The sequence below is a fragment of the Carettochelys insculpta genome, chromosome 3 (genome assembly GCF_033958435.1).
Source record: "Carettochelys insculpta isolate YL-2023 chromosome 3, ASM3395843v1, whole genome shotgun sequence".
NCBI classification, from domain to species: domain Eukaryota; kingdom Metazoa; phylum Chordata; order Testudines; family Carettochelyidae; genus Carettochelys; species Carettochelys insculpta.
This window is the reverse complement of record NC_134139.1, coordinates 64,860,973-64,880,637: the sequence shown is the minus strand read 5'-3', so window position 1 is coordinate 64,880,637 and position 19,665 is coordinate 64,860,973. Positions and strand designations below refer to the sequence as shown.

Genomic DNA, 19,665 nt, shown 5'->3' with positions numbered 1-19,665 from the left:
AGGAAAATGCTGGTTTTGGCAACTGGATGGGGGAAAGTTGACATGTTTGGCATTCAAAGATGCATGGAATATGGCTGAGGAATGGTGGATTTCACCAGGTGACTCTCCAGCAAGATAGTTCTGCCATACGGTCAGCAATGAAACACAAATCCAAGTGTATTCATCTCTGTGTTTCAGAGAAAACCAACTGGGGTTATTCAGGTCAATTTATATTCAAGTCATTGTTTCAAGGTCTGTTCGGAATCAAGACAACAACTCCTCTGCATTAGTTTTATTCAGTTCTTATTAAGGTTTTCTTTGCAGCCATTAGGTGTAGAAACAAAAGGTTAGTCACCATTGTAACTGTTGTTCTTTGAGATGTGTTGCTCATATCTATTCAAGTTAGGAGAGCACGTGCACAGCTGTTGGAAAGTTCTTCCTAGCAGTTAGCCAGCTGGATTAGCTGGGGAGTCCCCTGGAGTGGCACCTATGCAAAGCCTAATATATGACCCAGCTAACCCGGCACCCCTCAGGGTCCTTCTTGACAACCACTCCTACAATAGGGCAGGAGGATGGGCTTTGACTAGATAGGAGCAACACATCTCAAAAAACAGTTACAACGGTGAGTGAATGTTTTTTATTTTTCTTCAAGTGCTTGCTTGTATCCATTTGAGTTAGATGATTCCCTAGACAAGCCCAGGAGCAGGGGCCAGAGTCAACGCATGGCTGACTCTAGGACAGCTACCACAAAGGCTGCATCTCATCTGGATTGGTGCACAATTGCATAGTGAGATTTGCAAGTGTGCACAGAGGGGCACGTGGCAGCATGACAGATCTCCTGGAAAGGCATGTGTGTGAGGAGGTCTGAGCTCATGTAGAGTGTACTGTCAGAGGTGGCGGGGACACTTTTGTAAGGTCATAACACACCCTGCCAGGGCTGATCCCTACTCTGACCCTCCAAGTGCAGAAAGTGGGAACCTGCAAAAACCTTAAAAATACCTTGCCTTTACAGGCTCTGCTTAAAAAAGCTCCCCAAGGTCACAGACTCCCTGAGCCTTGGACGTGCTGCCACCAATAAGTGAAGAAACCCCCCCTTTAAAACCCAGGAAGACACACTTGGATATCTCCCTGTGGGATAACACCAAACTTCTCCCTTTCCATAGGAGATAGCTTAGGAACTAAAAGAAGAAATTAAACTGTAAGCTGATAACTGACCTTTTGCTTTAGGCATGCAAATACACAGACGTTCCTCTACGACACAGAAATCAAATCACTGCCTTAAAGTAATTTATTCACAAAACAAAAGATGAAAAAATATCAAGAAAGTAAATAACCATACTTGGTTGCTGGGTATAATGAAGCAACTCAAAATATCAAGATTAGAGCACAGAGAAGTAATTCCCTGGGATTCTGAGGTTATAGAATACAGGGGAAAAATACATCAACCAGCCTAGAAAGTCCCACACCAAACCCAAAATAAAAATAACCTGACCGCATCTAAACATTTTCTTTCTACTTACATATCTATGCTCTGATTATGATGTGGTCAGGATATTTACTGGTTTCATCAGCATCTTGGTCTCTCCCTGCTCCAGTCGCAGAACAAAGACAAAGACACTCCTCAGCCTGCAATGCTTTTAATTAGAAAAGAATCCCTCTTTCGCCCCTTGGGTCACCTGGCTGCTTCCTACAGAGAACCCTTTCTCTGGGTTCAACTCTTTCCAAACATTCATACATGACATGCCCACATACAGGACCTGATCCAGCAGGAGATGAGATGTAACGCCACCAGGAGTCCCTCCATGCGCTCAGTTATGACTACAAAGAGCTATGTGGTCTTATGGAAGGGCTTAGTCTGGCCAATATAGAAGGCAAGTGCTCATCTCACATGGAAAAAGTGCAGCTGTTGCTCCGTCCGGGACCTATGAGGTTTAGCATAGAACTCAGGCAGGAAAATATCCTGACTAACATGGACCCCAGAGACCACTTTGGGCAGGAACACCAGGTGAGAGCAAAGCTGGACCTTGTCTTTATGGAAGACCGTGTACAAGGGCTCAGACATGAGTGCCTGGAGTTCAGCTACCCATCTGGCAGAGATGATAGCCACCATGGAAAACACTTTCCAGGAGAATTAGCAGAGGGAGCAAGTGGCCAGCAGTTTGAAGGGAAGGCCCATAAGCACCCGAAGGACCACATTAAGGTCCCAGGCTGGGACTAACCAGAGAATCAGCAGGTGAAGTCAGTACATGCCCTTGAGGAAGCACCCCACCATGCTTTTTTCTTTCGAAAGCATCTCTTCCAAAAAGAGATTATGCAAATGAAGCATGAGATATATAAATCAGTGCCTCATTTGTATTTTCTATTTCCCTCATTTGCATTCCTCTTTTGAAAGAGCAATGCAAGTGTAGACACAGCCTTCGTTGTGATTGGTTTTCACTTTTCAGCTAAATTTTTTTTTTTTTTAAACTTAAGTAAAAAATTCTGGACTCTGAAGAGAGTTGGGGGAAGCAACATTAGAGATTTAAAAAAAAACTGGTCACAAAAATACATTTCTTCAAAATTGTTGCACAGTGATACTTCAAAGCTACAGATGTAAAATAATGTCCAACAATCTCTCTTCAAAATAAAAATGTACATTACCATGCCATGGTCAAATGTGAAAACACCAACATCCCGTCCATGATGAATATGATTCCGTCTGATAATTGGGTTTCCATGGTTTTTAACCCAAATCCCTGCTAATGCATTATTGGAGATCTCATTGTCCTCATATATTCCCTGGCAAAAAAAGTAAAAACCAAGAATCAACAGGAATGAATAGGAATACAGAAGTCAGGAGGAAAAAATAATTAGAAATAAAAAGTACCTGTGCATGATCTGTAATATAAAGTCCAACATTTTCACAGTCACTGATGTTACAGTGTTTGATAGTGGGACAAGCTCCCTGGCCACTAACACATACTGCAGACCCCACTAGAAGAAAAGTATAAAGTTAAAGTTAAAGTGTAGTATATTTATAGGTAGTCTAGCCTTGCTCTTACCAAAAACCACATACAATATGTACTGGCATCTAAAAATGTAGCATTCCTATGATGCCTTTTATTAAAGCAATGAAAAGTACTTTACCCAGATAGGAAACTACTACCACCTGCATTTTGTGCATACGGAAACTGAGGCAGAGAGAGTTTAAGTCACATGCCAAAGGACACACTGGTATGTCACTGGCAGAATGGGGAACATTTTGTGTACTAATTTAGGTTCATAAAAATTAGCTCATCCAACTTGTCTCACCCACACTGAACAATATGCAGAACACACACGCAAAGATGCAAGATTCTAGAGTGAGGGGCCCCTCTCAAAAACCACTTTGCCACTAACCTTCAATAGGGCCAGGACCTCATCCATGATATCTGGTTAAGCACAGGAGGTTACTCACCTGTGCAGTTACTGATTTTGAGATGAGAGTGTCCCTATGGGCGCTCCACTTCTTGTCAAGGTGCATCCCAGTGTCTTTAATTGGAGATTTTACTGCAGTGCTCCCTCTCTTCCTTCTATGACCCCCCCCCCCCCGCCCCCACCCAGTCTGTGTACATGCAGTGTTCACCCCAGGAACTGTGATAGTTAAGTTGCATGTGCTTGGCTCACGGCTCCTCAATTCCAACGGACTAATACTGTTCTGATCTAGATGGGAGCAGGGTGGATACTGGAGCACACACAGGGACACTCACCTTGAAGAACTTCAATTAGTGCACACATGAGTAACCTGCTCTTCTCCAAGAGATGTTCCTGTGTGTACTCAATTTCTGATGACCGCAAAGCAGTATCTCTTGGGATGGCTGGCACTTCAAATAAGCAAAAAGGCTGTGGACAAGGCCATTTTAGCAATTTTAGCGTCTGCTGCTGGGCCTTGTAAAAAGCGTGTAATGTTTAGCAAATGTGAGGGATGTCCATGTGTCCACCTTGCAAATGTCTGATACAGGTACATAGTGTAGGAAGGCAATGGAGATGTAAACAGCACTTGTAGAATGTCTCCTGATAACTGGAGGAGGCTGGACTTGTTTCAGTTGGTAGCATAATTATATGCAGGTTGCAATCCATTTGGAGAGCCTCTGGGAGAAGATGGCATTGCTCTGTGATCTCTGCATCGTGGAGACAAATAACTTCTGTATGCTTCTGAAGGGTTTAATTCTGTTGAGGAAGGAAGACAGGGCACTTTGTACATTTAATTTGGCATGTGGTTTGGTAAAGAATGTTGTAGGTGAATGGCTTCGTTGAGATGAAAGGAGAAGAGAATACGTGGCTAGTGGTTCAAAAGGTTTGTGTGTGAGTGCATTGCGCACGAGGTGCAGATCCCATGGGCAGGTTGGTGGTTTTATGTCTGGGTATAGGACTTCAGTACCCTTCATGAATCTTTTAGCGATTGGGTGGGCAAAGACTGTGGTGTTGTCTACCTTATCAAGGAATGTGGTTATGGCAGGCAGATGGACTTTGATGGAGCTAGCAGAAAGGCTGGATGATTTCAGTTCTTGTAGATGATCTAGAACAACAGGAAGAGAAAATAAAGTTGGAGAGGGGTGCTCCCTTGTGCACCAGGTTGTGAACCTCTTCCAAGTACTGTGGGTGCTCTGGGTTCTGCTATGTAAGAGGACTGTCCTGATGGGCCCTGAACATGTTAACTTCACATGAGAAAACAACTGAGCTACCACACCCATAGGTGAAGGCAGTCTACATTGGGATGAAATATTCAGTCCCTTTGTTGAGAAAAGAGATGGGAAAGGGGTGGCAGGGGAATTGGAGAGTTCACAGATGCATGTCAAGAATGGATAACATGGTTGTTTGAGCAGAAAGGTGCTGTTAGGATTATGGTGGCGCTGTCTGTTCCGATTTTCTGTATTACTCTGTTCAGCAAGGGTATTGGGGAACCATATGAGCGAGCCAGTCCATGGGAGCAGAAAAGCATCTCTATGGACATTAGTCCCCAGTCCTGCCCTGGAACAAAATCTGGGGCATTCTTTGTTTGCTGATGTTGCACATAGATCTAGTTGGGGATAGCCCTAGTGTTGGAAGATTGGTGTGCAAGACTGCATCATCTATTTCCCATTCATGTAAGAGAGGAAAACGTCAGCTGAGCTTGTCTGCAGGGGTGTTGAGAGTGCCAAGTAGGCATGAGGTTGAAATGTGGATGTCATGTATGCACCAGTTGCAGAGCCTGACTGCTTCTGTGCATAGCGTGACCGAGCTCCCTCCTGTCTGTTGAGGTAAAACATGCATGGCACATTGTCAGTGATGATTCTGATCTTACGACCTCTCATATGGCGGAGAAAATGGAGGCAAGCATTGAGTACGGCCCTGAGTTCAAGTAGGTTTATGTGGAGTGAAGTCTCGGCAGTAGACCAAAGGCCTTGCACTGTGGCGTGCTCCATATGTGCTCACCATCCTGAAAGAGATACATCGGTAGTGATGGCAATTGAAAGGGGTTCCTGTTGAAATGGAACCCCCTGTGCATACATTGTTTGGAATGGTCCAGCAGAGTAAGGAGGTCTTGATCAAGGAAGACAGGGTAAGGCGTTTGTGTAGTCTGTGCCACTTTGGTTTGTATATCAGAGACACTGATAATTCCCCATATGATAACTGATGTGTTAATGGCTCAGAGCTCTGTGATTCAGGCAGAGTGTTCAGGCACCGTGCTGTCTGTAGTAGCTGTATGCTTTGAAGCACTGGGGCAATTTCAAAGGAAGGCTTAAGCGCTGTTTAGTTGCAGAGAGGTAGCCGTAGCCTATGGTACTTTAAAGACTAACAAAATAATTTATTAGGTGATGAGCTTTCACGGGACAGACCCACTTCTTCAGATATGGAAAATCCTGTTTGCTGTGCATTGCTCCTGAGTGGAGCGCTGTGTCAAGAGAGGTAACTGCTGCTGCAGCTGACAGCCCTGAGTCTCCGCACCCTTGGAATGGGCAGTCTCCTCACGGTCGGTGCTGGAGATGCCTTTTGTGTTATAGTTGCTGAGTCATGAGATAGCTGGCTTGTGTAACTGCTAGGGACATTTAGTTATTCAACACTGTGGTGACAGGGAAGCCGTTGGATATTTCTTTGTCATCTTCTTATTTAAGGTGGAAGCGGAATCTTTGCCAGGATCAGAAGCTGGCCAAATGGGGTCCTTCAGAAGCAGGTGCTTTAACCACAGTTCCTGGGCTTTCTAAGTCCTGGTTTTCAGTCTATTGCAGCGTATGCATTTTTGGGGTGAGGCTCCCCAAAACAGCATATACATTATGACTGGCCGTCTGAAACAGGAATGGCCTCACAACACAAAGAGCACCACTGAATCCTGGGGAGCCAGGCACAGCTGTAATTTGAAATAAAAATGGAGTCCCTTTTAAAAAAAATTAACAGAGAAAAAAAATAAATAGGGAAACAATCCCATCTGAGAACTGGGTGGGATAACTAAAGCGAAAAGCAACCTAAGGTAGCAGCACTGCTGCACTCTCTCCCTACCTAGGTTCAGTAGAAAAGGAACTGAGGAGCCCCAAGCCATGAATGAGCTCCTCAGCTGAACTGGTGAAGTGAACACAAAGCGCATGGCACGTAGGCAGGAGGAGGAACACTGCTGTAAAATCTCCTATCAAAGGCTCTGGGACTCATCTTGATCAGAAGTGGAGCACCCACAGGAACACCTCTCAAAGGAGAACAACTTATGCACTCACAGAATAAAATATCACTATCCAAGCAGACCAAGGTACCAGCTGTCATTCCCATATGCTCTTCAGTAACAGCTTCGTATAGCATGCACAGTAATAATTCCAATCTCGAAGTGACTAAAGCTTGGATAAATTATAGCAAGGTTTGCATCTCAAAGGTCAGGGCCCAGCTAAATTGAGAGGGGAAAATGTTCCTAAGTTTTGTGCAACATATGGATGGAAAAAATTTTGCTCACTACAATTATCTGATTTCAGTAACAGCTTTTAAAATCAATTTAACACAGAAGAGGATACTAACCTGTACAAGTACTTCGAATGATACAGTGATCTATTATGGGGCTGCAGTTCACAGTAATCTCTAAGCAGTGGTGTGCATTGTGGTGCTGAGCAGATTTGTCATCAGGATTAAACTAAAAGAATAAAATTTAATGTTCTGGATTTTGTTTTTTTAAAAAAGCATAATTTTGGAAATTATTAAAATGTTCTTCTCAGGTTGCTTACCCTGATCGTCATATACCCAACGTAAGCATCTTCAGAACCCTCCATAAAAACGAAAGTGGAATCTCTAGTGTTTTCTATAATGACTTTATCTGCTACTTTGCCAGGTGCTGTAAACAAGAAGTTATTTAAAAAAAAAAAACACACTTATTCTTTTCCTTTGAAAACTGAAGCATACATGAAAATTTCAAGTTCTACAACTGAAAAAAATGCAAATTCAAAGGCGTATTTACATTAGGAGTGCTTTACCATACAGATATAGATATATACTACACTGGAAAAGAGCTCCTAATGTTGACACAGGTGTGCTTTGTACTTACACAATAAAACCTCTCCCCATGAGCATAAAAAGCCGTATTAGTAAAAATGCAGCTTTGCCAGTCTGTTTACCACCTTCTGCCAGTACATCTATGCTAGTCAAAGGTTTGAAGAAGATCCTTGACCTAGCTACTCCAGAAGAAGTCTGTAAGATAGATGTGGTCTTAGTTTAGGTGCAGTTATACTGGCATAAAAGTGACTCTGCTAGTATAAGTTACATTCTTCAGGGAAGCAGTTTTAGTGGTGTAAGAACCACACCTAAATAATAGTTTTGAATATATAGTAAAAAACTTTTTCTAGGGCAGACTTCGCCCAGTGGTCTGGCTTCAAATTTCCTATTCTAACTATTATGAAATTGTTCCCCATTAAAACAAACCAGAAATAGGTAATTCAGTATAATGTATAGGAAAATAGAACTGATTATAAAACACCATTTAAATTTTCTAATACACATTAAAGAGATAACTAACATATTTAGGCTCAAATGTGCATGATTCTAAAACAGTTATAGTTTGGCACTGTATATGGTCTGGATTCAAATTTTTTATTACAATTAATACATAAATTCAGTAAACCATCTCACAGCAGATTCTACCTAATACATTTTACACAAAACCAAAAAAGTGGCATTGCCTAACTTCTCAACATTGAGTGCTACAGAAAAGTCTATTTCTATACTTACTGCATTAGAATATTGCAGTTTAAAACTGAACTACAGTTCAGAATAAGTGTTAAGCTTTTCAAAGTAAGTATAAAGATGGTTTTATAATTGCTAATCTATAGGAGTCAGTAACTTGAAGCATGACTTGCAAGGTTCTTCAGCATTCTTTATACTGACTCTTGACAAAAAATGTTTTGCATGCTACTGCTGAAGAACCAGAAGAATGGGCACAAATTTTAAGAAACTGTTCTTATAGCTATGTTGACATCAGTGATGTTGGTGCTCAAGAACAGCAATAAGCAAAAGAGCCAATATAATGTCACTACAAACTGGAAATGAAATAGCCAAACCAGTTGTAATTCACACCTTTAGTTATTTTGGTATAAGTCAGTGCGGAACACTCTTAATTAAGAAATAAGGCCTTATCTACACAGTTTTTACGTTGCTATAACTATATCATTTTAGAAATCTTTAAGAGAATAAACTATATTGTTAAGTAAACTATAACTATATTGATAAGTAAAACTGCAGCTATTTGAGGGTTATACTGTTAAAAATATTAATCCAAGAAACTTGTAGCAGGATGAAAATGTGTTTAAACTAACCTTAAGAATGCTCACACAAATTTGCATCAAAACAACTAGCTTGAGGGAATATTACAAACAAATTAAGGAAGAAATGAATCACTTCAATAGTCTTTCTAGTTCTACATTACAATGGCATTGCTAAATAAACAGGAGACAGTTTAAGCTGTTCCCTTGAATCATGGATTGTAAGGCATTTGACATGGTCTCGCATCATCTTTTTTTCAATAAACTAAGCAAATACTACCTAGATGGGGCCATTATAAAAGGTGGGTGCGTAACTGGCTAGACCACCATTCTCAGGGAATAGTTATTAATGGTTCACAGTCATGCTGACAGGGCATAACAAGTGGGCTTCCGCAGGGATCTATTTTGGGACCGGCTCTATTCAATACCTTCATCAATATTTAGATATTGGCATAGAGAGTAAGCTTATTAAGTTTGCAGATGATACCAAGCTGGGAGTGGTTGCAACTGCTTTGAAGGATAGGCTCATAATTCAAAATGATCTGGACAAACTGGAGAAATGTTCTGAGGTAAATGGGATGAAGTTTAATAAGGACAAATGCAAAGTACTGCACTTAGGAAGAAAAAATAATCAGCTTCATACATAGAGAATGGGAAGCGACTGTTTAGAAAGGAGTACTGCGGAAAGGGATTTATGGATCACAGTGGAGCACAAGCTAAATGAGTCAACAGTGTGGTGCTGTTGTAAAAAAAATAAGCAGACATGATTCTGGGATGCATTAAGAGGAGTGTTGCGAGCAAGACACAAGTCGTCATTCTTCCACTCTACTCAGTGCTCATTAGGCATGATTATTGTGCTCTGTTCTGGGCACCACATTTCAAGAAAGAGGAGGAGAAAATGGAGAAGGTCCAGAGAAGAGCAACACAACTGATTAACGATCTAGACAATATGCGCTATGAGGGAAGACTGGAAGAAATGCGCTTGTTTAGTTTAGAAAAGAGAAGACTGAGAGGGGACATGACACCGGTTTGCAAGTACCTCAAAGAGGGTTACAAGGAAGAGAGAGAAAAATTTTTCTCCTTGGCCTCTGAGGACTGGACAAGGAACAATGGGCTTAAACTGCAGCAAGGGAGGTTTAGATTAGACATTAAGAAAAACTTTCTAATTGTCAGGGTGGTTAAACACTGTAATAAGTTACCTAGGGAGATTGTGGAATCTCCATCGCTTGAGATATTTAAGAGTAGGTTAGACAGACACCCATCGGGGATAGTCTAGGTGGCGTTTGGTCCTGACGGGAGGGCAGGGGACTGGACTTGATTGGCCTCGAGGTCCCTTCCAGTTCTATAATTCTATGATTCTATGCCATGCTGTGCTTTGTACTGCAGCAGGGTGGATACAAAAATTTTAAAAAACAAAAAACAAAAAAAAATTTTAATTTAAATTGGATATTTCATTTTTAAAAAAAGAATTAAATACTAAATTGCTCAATTAAAAGTGTTACAATGAAATCTCATCTCAAATGTGCTACAGTCTCATAAAAATTTAATTAATGTCTCTACTCTGTCCAGCCTAACTACTAGATCTTGCTTCTTGAAAGTTCTGTGCTTTCCATTTTGTTTCTCAGCAGATTCAAAAAACTACACATGCAAAGATAGATACAAGGTGTATTGGATTGTTTTCACTCTCTGTTTGTGTGGTGGTGGACCTTGGGCAAAGATAGCAGAGGAGTTAGTTATGATGCTGTCTTAGGACAGGTCTACTCAAGAGGAGAAAGATACGCAACTCCAGCTAAGAAAACAGCATGGCTGGAGTTGACATGCCTTAGGTTGAATTTCTCAGCAGGTGGTGCACAGGAAAAATTCTACCGTCAGTTTCTCAGCTGCAAGGAATACCAAGGTTGATGGAAGTGCCTTCAGTGTTCAATCTAGTGGGTCCACACTAGACCTGCTAAATCAAACCCCAGAAGATAGTCCTGCTGACATGTCGACCTGGCAGTAAGCCTACTAAAGGCTATAGGAAAGAACAGAGGCAGCATAGAAAGGAACAGTGTATCGACTAAAACAAAAAGTGAAGACATTATTCGCACACATGCAGCTTCTTATATCCTCAACACTTTTGCCACAGAGCTGTCATGGCTTCTGGGTACAAGAGGGACCCTATCAGGGAATACTTTGAAGAAATTCATTTCCTGGGTAAAAAGAAGAAGACATGTCAAGTGTAAGCAGAGCAAGATGACGACGCAGGCTTAGTTGCAAGATAAGTTGCATCATAAGGAAAACAAACAATTTATTAAGAGAAAATTATGTGGATGAAGAAGTGAATATGGCTAAGTGAATCAACTGGTTAGTAACATATAATTCAGTTTGCAATCCATCATTCTTTAAGACTGTCTGCCCTTTTAGTATAAGTGAGATTTGTCAAATATCCAAGATGTTTGCTGTGTTGGATGTTGGTAGAAGAAAGGTTTAGCTTAACTAATCTCTATGGCTTATTTAATTACTTAACTAGGTTTAGCATCTATCACTGCAAAAAGCTGAAGAAAGAGAAATTTAGAGTTCCCAGTTGCCACTGTCATTTTCTTATTTTGTATTATATAACTAACACATGCCCCATATTTCAGAACATCATGGCCACAGATCACAATGGTGATGCCATAAGTTTATTCCCTATTTTACTTCAGCGAAATTCTGTCGCTCTAGGAGAACCCCTTTCTATATTTGTTTTCTCAAAAACACAACCCAGGCACCAGTGAGGCTTACTTCAAAATTAAGTGCACTTTAAATGCAATCAAGTTTAGCTTTTTTGGCAACTTTATTTTAACCATTTTGGTGATTTAAACTGCGAATTAAGTCAATTATTTGAATCAATCCACCCTGCACAGCCACAGGAGAAGGAATTCTCCCTCTGTCCATGGAGAAACAAGGACGTTCTGAACCATTATCACAGTAGCGGTATTTCACCTGCATAAGCGCTTGTTGCTGTGCTTCCTTAAATAGAGTTGGTGAATCCCACAGCAACAGATAAATCTATACCAGCTGCAAACCTTTCTATACACACAGACGTGAACAGAGCAAGAGAGCTCCCTTCAGTTTTACAGTACCCAAGATCTTCCATGGGCAAGAACATTTTACCCTTAAATCACATTTGTCCTTTTTCTGTTGGCTGCTGACATGTTCTATCCTGTTCTCGATGTACAGAATAAGCAATTTTCACATCTTGTTCCACTACTTTCCCACTCTTGTGGGAACATGATTTCATTTTTGATTGTTGCAGAGCTGTGAATATATAAATGTAACCTGTTTCAGTTCCCTAACACTATCCTCTTATCTCTAAGCCAAATGAATTTAGGTCGAAAGTCTGCACTGTGTCATCTTACCACAGAAATTATTAATAAGTACACAGTTTGTTCTTCCCATGTTACAAGTACAGGTTCAATCTCTTCAGGCTGGCACCCATGGGACCTAACTGATGCCAAACCAGATAATTTGCCAAGCCACAGGAGGTTAGTATTTTCTAGCAGCATTACCACTGCTTACTGGGCTCCTAGAAGATATTTAGGGGTAAATTAGAGCTAAATAACTGCACAGAACACTGACAGCCAAGACTGGTGGCTGTAAACAAACTTTATGAGACCATGGGAAACTTGGCCACACCCATGATAATTCAGCTGGACACTGAGCTAAGTAAAACAATGCTGGTCAATGTTTGTTACTGGACTAAAAGAGGTTCAACCTGTACCAATGTTACAGGTATGTTTGTCATACTAGCAAGTACACTCAGAATCCAGAAACCCTAGATGTTAGCTGAAGACACAAAAGGAAGGTGGGGGAAAAGATACTAGAAAACAAATACCACAACACTTACTTTTCAGAGAAAAAGGGAAGCCTGCTAATTATTGCGCTGAACACTGAATGCTCAGAAACAGCATTGGCCAATGAGCAAACTGTGAACCAGATACCAGGACAGTATTTATTTCACCTACAGATGCTTCTCCTCTCTTTGTAACAAGGAGGTGATTGTAGCTTAATCCTTTAAATTTGGGATCTTGGAAAAGGCTAAAAAGGGAATGAGACTTCCACAACCTTTTGTTTTTTTAACTATGTACATCAAAGCAATACCAAAAGATTTCTTACCAAGAGAGCAACTCAGGAAAGAAATTTCCTGGTTACAATGAAATGCTGAAAACAAAATTAAAAAAATAGTGAGAAACCCAAATTGGGAGTATAAAGAGGGTCATTAATTTTTCAATTCAGCAAACTGTGGTAAGTTAAAAATCTCACTTTCTGGAATAAAATTTGAAGAAAGTCATGTTGTAAAGGGATCAAAGTGACCTCTGCTAAGTTTTAAACAATCAAGATGAGTGTACTTGGAGACATAGTCTAAGACAGACAATTGTCCAAAGAAACCCAGAAATAACTGGGTGAAACCTACACCAGAGTATCACCCTTACTTTTGTAAGCATAAAAAGGCAATAGGCTTGGATCTGAGAGAAATAATTGACGTACTCTTATCAAACATGACTGGTAAAATTCAAGGATGACTGGAAGGAGCTTGCTTTGCTTAGCCTCTATAAAATCTACATCCTTTACAGAATATGGTTCAGACCCATGAAACCTCGAAGCAATCCCTCTATTATCAATCCAGAGAGAGGACTAAAACAGATGTGATTTTTCAGTACATTCCATTTATAGAGTAAGATTTCTGATTTCAAGCTGTAAAATTTGGATTAAAATTGAGGTCTTGATATAGGAAGTTCTCTCTTATGGAAAGGGGCAGGAGAAGCAGATTCACAAAACAATGCTCTTCAACCGTTTTGGTATTCCCAGAATTAGATTTCTTACTATTTATAATCTTCCTTGATAGGAAATTTTCTGGTAATCATTTTCTCAATGTCCTTATATCCCATTCAAGTCAAGGGGAGGAGATGGAGAAATGGAAGCGATGCCTTCTTTCTCCAAGGATACTGACAATATAATTCAGCCAAGACTCCTAGATCCAGTACTTGTTGAACTATCTTGTTATCCAATAACTGAGATATACAGGTTAATGAAAGAGATTTGTACGTTTTGTTATGACTAATACATGCTGGAACAACCATTCTTCTGCACAAATTGGATCCCACAGAGCAAGTATGCCTGATTTTGATTTATGTAAAAGATCACAGAACATAAAGTTCTTTTCCAGAACTGAGTATTTCTGCTCACTAAATTAGAAATATTGACTTCCTAAAGAGAAATTGTGTCTTGCATCTCTAAGTTGTCTCCTCCTTTCTAGAAGGTTTTCAAAAGGAACTGTTGGAAAAAATGCCATGGCAGAATTGTGTCAAAGGAACTAGGTCCCTCAATGGTCCCAGCACTCCCAGAGACATGCAAGATTGAACAGAGAAAAGGAGGGTTGTTTAACACTGTCCTGACGACCCACTCTACTTTGAGTACTTTTCCAGACAACCAAAAACTTTCCCCTTCTGCAGTGCTACTGCTCATTCAATGATAAAGTGTGTGAGGAAGACTTTTCTCTTTGTTGAGGACCTGGGAGAGGATTTAGAAAATGAGCAGCTAGACAGAGATTGTTTTGGACTGCTCTTGCAGATTTTGTTCCACCTCAGACAATCACGTGTTACCCTCCCCCACACACACACGAGAGAGGGAGACCGAGCTTCAAAAAGCTACAGCAATATTGTTCACTTTTATGAACATCCACAATGGGAATGCTAGATCAAATAACACCACTGTGTATTCAGAGCTACCAAGGACCCATCATTAATCTTCAAAATGTTTGGTCGAACTGATCTACCAAAATACAAAGATAAGCATCTTTCAAAACATGAAAGAAAGCCAGAAAATATCCATAAGCAGAAGTTTCCAAAGTTCATCTCCAAGGCATTAACTTGTACTTTTGCCATTTTGTGAACTAGTTCAGCCATTTGATGTCTAAGAAAGATTTTAGTCCCACAGATTTCTTTTGGACTACAAAGTATCTAGAACAGGGTAGTTCAACATCATGGGCCACACGGACACAAAATTTAGTTTTCAAGCCACATATGATAATTTTATCTTTTTAAGGCCATGTAAAATTAGATGAGGGTGATGGTATGTAAAGATTCTTACATTATGAAGCCTAGTGCCAAAGCTTCCAATGCCGTTTGTGGCTATAATAGGACTGTAACACAGCAGCTCTCTTACACAATGAAGGTTTTATTAACACTGTTTTTAAGCAGTTAAGGGAAGGTGGTGGTGGAAATAAATTTATGTATTTCCTTCAAAGCTCCATGAAAAATTCATGAGAAAAATCTGGTAACTAAAAAGAACAGATACAAATAGAAAAAGTTAAAGTTGAAAAGGAGACATTAAATTTCTATTGAAATAGTGCTAGTTTTATTAATGGGAGGTTGGTGAGGGTTCTTTTACCCGAATATCCTTATTAATGATGGTGGCAGCAAGTAAAAGATATGCATCCAGTGTTTCATTTCCCATTTGGTTTTGGGTCTTGGATTTCATGTGTTTCATAACAGAAAATGTACTTTCACATATATAAGTACTATTGAGCCATTGAATATAAATGAGTGCACAGTCTCTTAGCTTGGAGGAAAGCTTCTTGCAGACCAACTTCCAGAAACTATATTGACTTTTTTTTTTCCCCCTGGGAGGAGGGGAAGCGACGCTGGGTCAGACTGCAGTTCATGCAATTCAAACTGAAGATCTGGTGACTGTGTCTCCACTGTAGCTCCCATTGGATTGATAAACAAATGGAGACTGAGCTTCAGTTTATCAAAATCTGCATCTCTCTTGCTGAAGTCACCAGATATAGTTTCGATTTTTCCTGCAAAGCTTGAAAAGTCTGCCTTGATATCATCTGTCATCAGTTCATGACAAGAAGCAAGGAATATATGATCGTTCTTCTTTAAACACACACTGAATAGCTGCAGCTTCTGTTGAAAGCTTCGATGTGTTTTGCCAAGTTGCTCATTCTGAAGAAAGGGAAGGATTTCTTTTCCAAGAGCAAAAGTAACGCTGGAGTCTTCCCATTACTGAAACACCTGATATTTGAACCCAGTGGTAGGTCACTAAATTTCTGGAAAGGGGTGGTGAGTGGGATGGGGTTGGAGGAAGAAAAAGAGGAGAGAGACATTGGAAAAGGGGTCAGGCATGTGTGTGGTCATGTGCACAAGAGGCAAGCTAGGGAGCTTCACCCACCATCCACATTTACCAGCAGACAGGGAACACTATACCCATGTGCTTGATTCAGCTCAACTGAAGGCCTGAGGCTCACCGATGAGGCACATCGTGCTGAGATACCTCACACATACACCATGTGTCCCTAGTGAGGCAGGACCCACACTGGGAGTCTTGCTTTATTAATGGAAGGGTCATGGTGATATTATTATTTAATATATGATAGAAGAATTGCAGAGCCTGACACGCGTATCGTAACCTCCCCAAAATACCTCTATTATAGAGCTGAATTTTTGATGAGTGGTCATGCACTCCCAAGGAGTACACTTAGTGCAGGGGAACAGGGACAATTGCTCTCATTTACAATATGAGACAAGATAATGTTTCTCTTCTAAGAGATAATGGTCTTCTAAGAATAATAGGGTAAAAGAGGATCTATGAAAACTGTGTTTGCACTCAGGAGCCCACAAGAGCAAAAGAAATGTCAAAGCAGAGTTTGACTGGCTTTGCAAGACAGAAGAATTCTGACTGAGAGGCTGCCTTGTGAAAGGAACAGCACCGGTTCTGGCTGTCTCCAGAACAAATACATATTTGGGACTGGAAACTTTGTTATGGGAAAACCTTGTTACTCTTACCTCTGAAAAATATAGAGAGCATACAGCTTTCCATGTTTTGCAGTAAGAAGCTGCAATGAAAAGCTACTCTGAATTTATTTGATGTCAGAAGCCAAATACTGTCTAACAACTTTTGATCTTCTGAAAGGAGAACCTAAGCAGCTAAATGTTAAGGATAAACAAACACACTTTGAGGCTAGACAGGACCATTTTGACCATCTAGCTGGCCTTCTATATAGCATAAGCTAGGGACTCCTATCCACTGTTTTCTGCATCTAGTCCAGTGACTTGTGACTGGAACTACCAGACATCTTTCAGAAAGACACCCACACTTGATTTAAGAACGTAAGAAGGGCCATACTGGGTCGGACCAAACCAAATATATTGTCTTACATAGCTCACATATTGTGCAAATATAGTCCAGTAGGCTGTCTTCAAACAGTGGCCACTGCCAGGAGCCCCAGAGGGAGTGAACAGAACAACAGGTGATCACTGAGTGATCCCTCTCCTGTCATCCATTTCCAGCCTGACAAACAGAGGCTAGGGACACCATTCCCACCCATCCTAGCTAATAACTAGTGATGGACCCAACCTCCATGAATTTATCAAGTTTTTTTTTTTTTTTTTTTAAAAACCTGATAAAGTCCTAGTCTTCACAACATCCTCTGACAAGGAGCTCCACAGGTTGACTGTGCACCATATCAACAAAAACTTCCTTTCCTTTGTTTTAAATACACTGCATATTACATTTGGTGACCCCGAGTTCTTATGTTATGGGAACAAGTAAATAACTTTTCCTTAGTCACTTTTTCCATATATGTCATGATTTTACAGACTTCTATCAAACCCCCTTAGTCTCCTCTTTTCTAAGCTGACAAGTCCTAGTCTTTTTAATCTCTTTTCATACAGCACCCATTCCAAGCCCATAAAATATTTTTTTCCCTTTTCCAATGCTAATATATCTTGTTTTGAGATGAGGCAACTGCGTAGGTTTTAAAGATGCCAAGAGATGGAGAATTTACCACATCCCTTGGCGCTCTCTTCAGAGATGTACCACCAACAAGGAAGTCACCTCAAAGGGAGATCAAGAGGTTTCTGTGTACTAAACCAAAGTTTTTGTGACATAAATGGACTTCAAAATTAAATCAGAACCATTTCTGTAACCAATGTATGAAGTTTGCATCAAATCTTTTGCCAAGTGGGCCAAGTGAGGTGTCTAATGAAAGCTGGTAATTCCCTGAATTTGTTTACACTACTTGTAAGTCTGTATCATCTTTGTCTGTAAAATTATAGATATTGGCTCTATACCCATATTAGAAATGTTTTAGTGCTAAGGATTCACAGCAGAAGGTGTGATCACCTCCCCAGTCATGTAACATTAGCTGAACAAAGGCCCAGACATGGATTCCACATTTTATGGAAATTGAGACTTGTCATCTGGTATGTAGCCAATGGCAGAATGCCACAATAGGCTACCTGATGAGGTGATCCTCCATGGCCTACGTGAAGGAGAAAGGTATTTTCCCTCCACATGGCAAGTCTATAAAGATGTCCCTGGCAGTGACCATTTTATTCTTCAGTCCTCATGAACTAAGCCTGAGCCAAGACATGAGGTGAAGGGACTGGAGGTCCAGATGGGGGAGGTAACCATGAGTCTGCAGGAGGAGGTCTGGCAGCTGAGGAAGTCAAATGGGTGGAAGCACAGGGCTCTGTCAGTGTGGGGTACCAGTGCTGACAAGACTTGCCAGGGCTGGGAGGATTATGTTCACCCAATCCCTTTGATCCTTGAGCACCTTGTGTGCAAGAGAAAATAGAAAAAAGGCAGAGCAGGGCTTGGGTGGGTGAGGTGGGAATAAACCCTGAGCCTTGTGGGCTGGATCTGGAGTGCAGGGGAAAAGAAGCATGGCACTGTGCACAGTCACTCACCCTCCCACTGTCTGGGGAAATGCAGTGCTGGAAACTGCCCATGGGAGGGCTTTCCTGCAGCCCCATTGGGTAAATTTGGCCCAACAGGAGTAGCAGAGGACAGTACTTGGGAATAGCGGGGAGTGCGGAGCCTGGTAAGCACCCCCCACTCCCCACATGGACAGCTCCTGGATCTCCATCCCCAGTCCCACCACCACCACCCCAGCTCTCCCAGCCCGTCAGTTCCTGCACCCCACTCCTGCCCAGCTCTCTCACTCCAAGTCCACTCCTTCACCTTTCTCCTGGCCAGACACCCCACCCCCAGCTCACTCCTGCACCTCCTTCCACTCTGTCAGACACCCCACCCTCAGCCCTTTCCTTGCCTCCCAGCCTGCTCCAGCACCCCACCTCTCACCCAGAATAGGAACATAAAATCTCATTATTGATTAACCAGTTGAACGCTAAGTTCAACTGGTTAACCAAGTAAATGGGCTGGTGCGCGGGCGCAGCTGGGGCGCTTCTGCTTGCAGCGCACCGAGGACCAGTGCTGCTCTGGTTCAGCTGCAATGTCTGTGCCTGTGGCATGGCTGCAGGTGGAGGGCACTCCAGAACAGCCAGAGCAACTCCCATCTGCAGCTGCACAGCCTGCCAGTGCCCCCAGACTGGCCAAAACAGCCTCTGTCCACAGCACCCACAGGCATGCTGCAGGGTGGGGCACTCCAGCTGGGCCACAGCACTCCCCATTCTCAGCAGTCCTGGGAACACCGTGGGTGGGGGTGCTCCAGCCAGGCTGAAGCAGACCCAGTCCTGGTGCACATTCTGGTAATTTGTAATTTCTGTAATTTGACTCCTGTATTTAATGTGGACGCTCTTTAGCTTTACATATGAAGGCTGCAACTACATTTAAATTCCAGATTTGAAATATAAATGTATGGTATACGTGTGTAAAAACAGAATATAATATACCCAAATACACAAGTATGCGTGTGGGTGCAAAACTGCTTGGATAACTGTTCACAGAGATGAGTACTAATGGTTCGCAGTCATGCTGGAAGGAAACAAGTGGGGTTCTGCAGGGATCAGTTCTGTTCAATATCTTCATCAACAATTTAGATATTGGCATAGAGAGTACGCTTACCAAAGTCTGCAGATGATACCAAGCTGGAAGGGTTTGCAAGTGCTTTGGAGGATAGTCTCAGAATTCAAAACTATCTTGACAAACTGGAGAAATGGTCTGAGGCAAATAGGATGAAGTTCAATAAGGACAA

General features: G+C 41.5%; 1 protein-coding gene across 2 annotated transcripts in view; it reads right to left on the bottom strand.

Annotated features, from left to right (window-relative positions):
- FBXO11 (F-box protein 11) overlaps window positions 1-19,665 on the bottom strand; it is a 150,988-nt gene that overhangs the window by 14,120 nt on the left and 117,203 nt on the right. For both annotated transcript variants that reach the window (XM_074990020.1, XM_074990019.1), the window contains exons 8-11: window positions 7,179-7,285; window positions 6,976-7,087; window positions 2,846-2,952; window positions 2,620-2,757 (exon numbers count right to left, since the gene is read on the bottom strand). In XM_074990020.1, coding sequence (XP_074846121.1) covers window positions 2,620-2,757; window positions 2,846-2,952; window positions 6,976-7,087; window positions 7,179-7,285 — 464 coding nt within the window. The remainder of the gene's footprint in view (window positions 1-2,619; window positions 2,758-2,845; window positions 2,953-6,975; window positions 7,088-7,178; window positions 7,286-19,665) is intronic.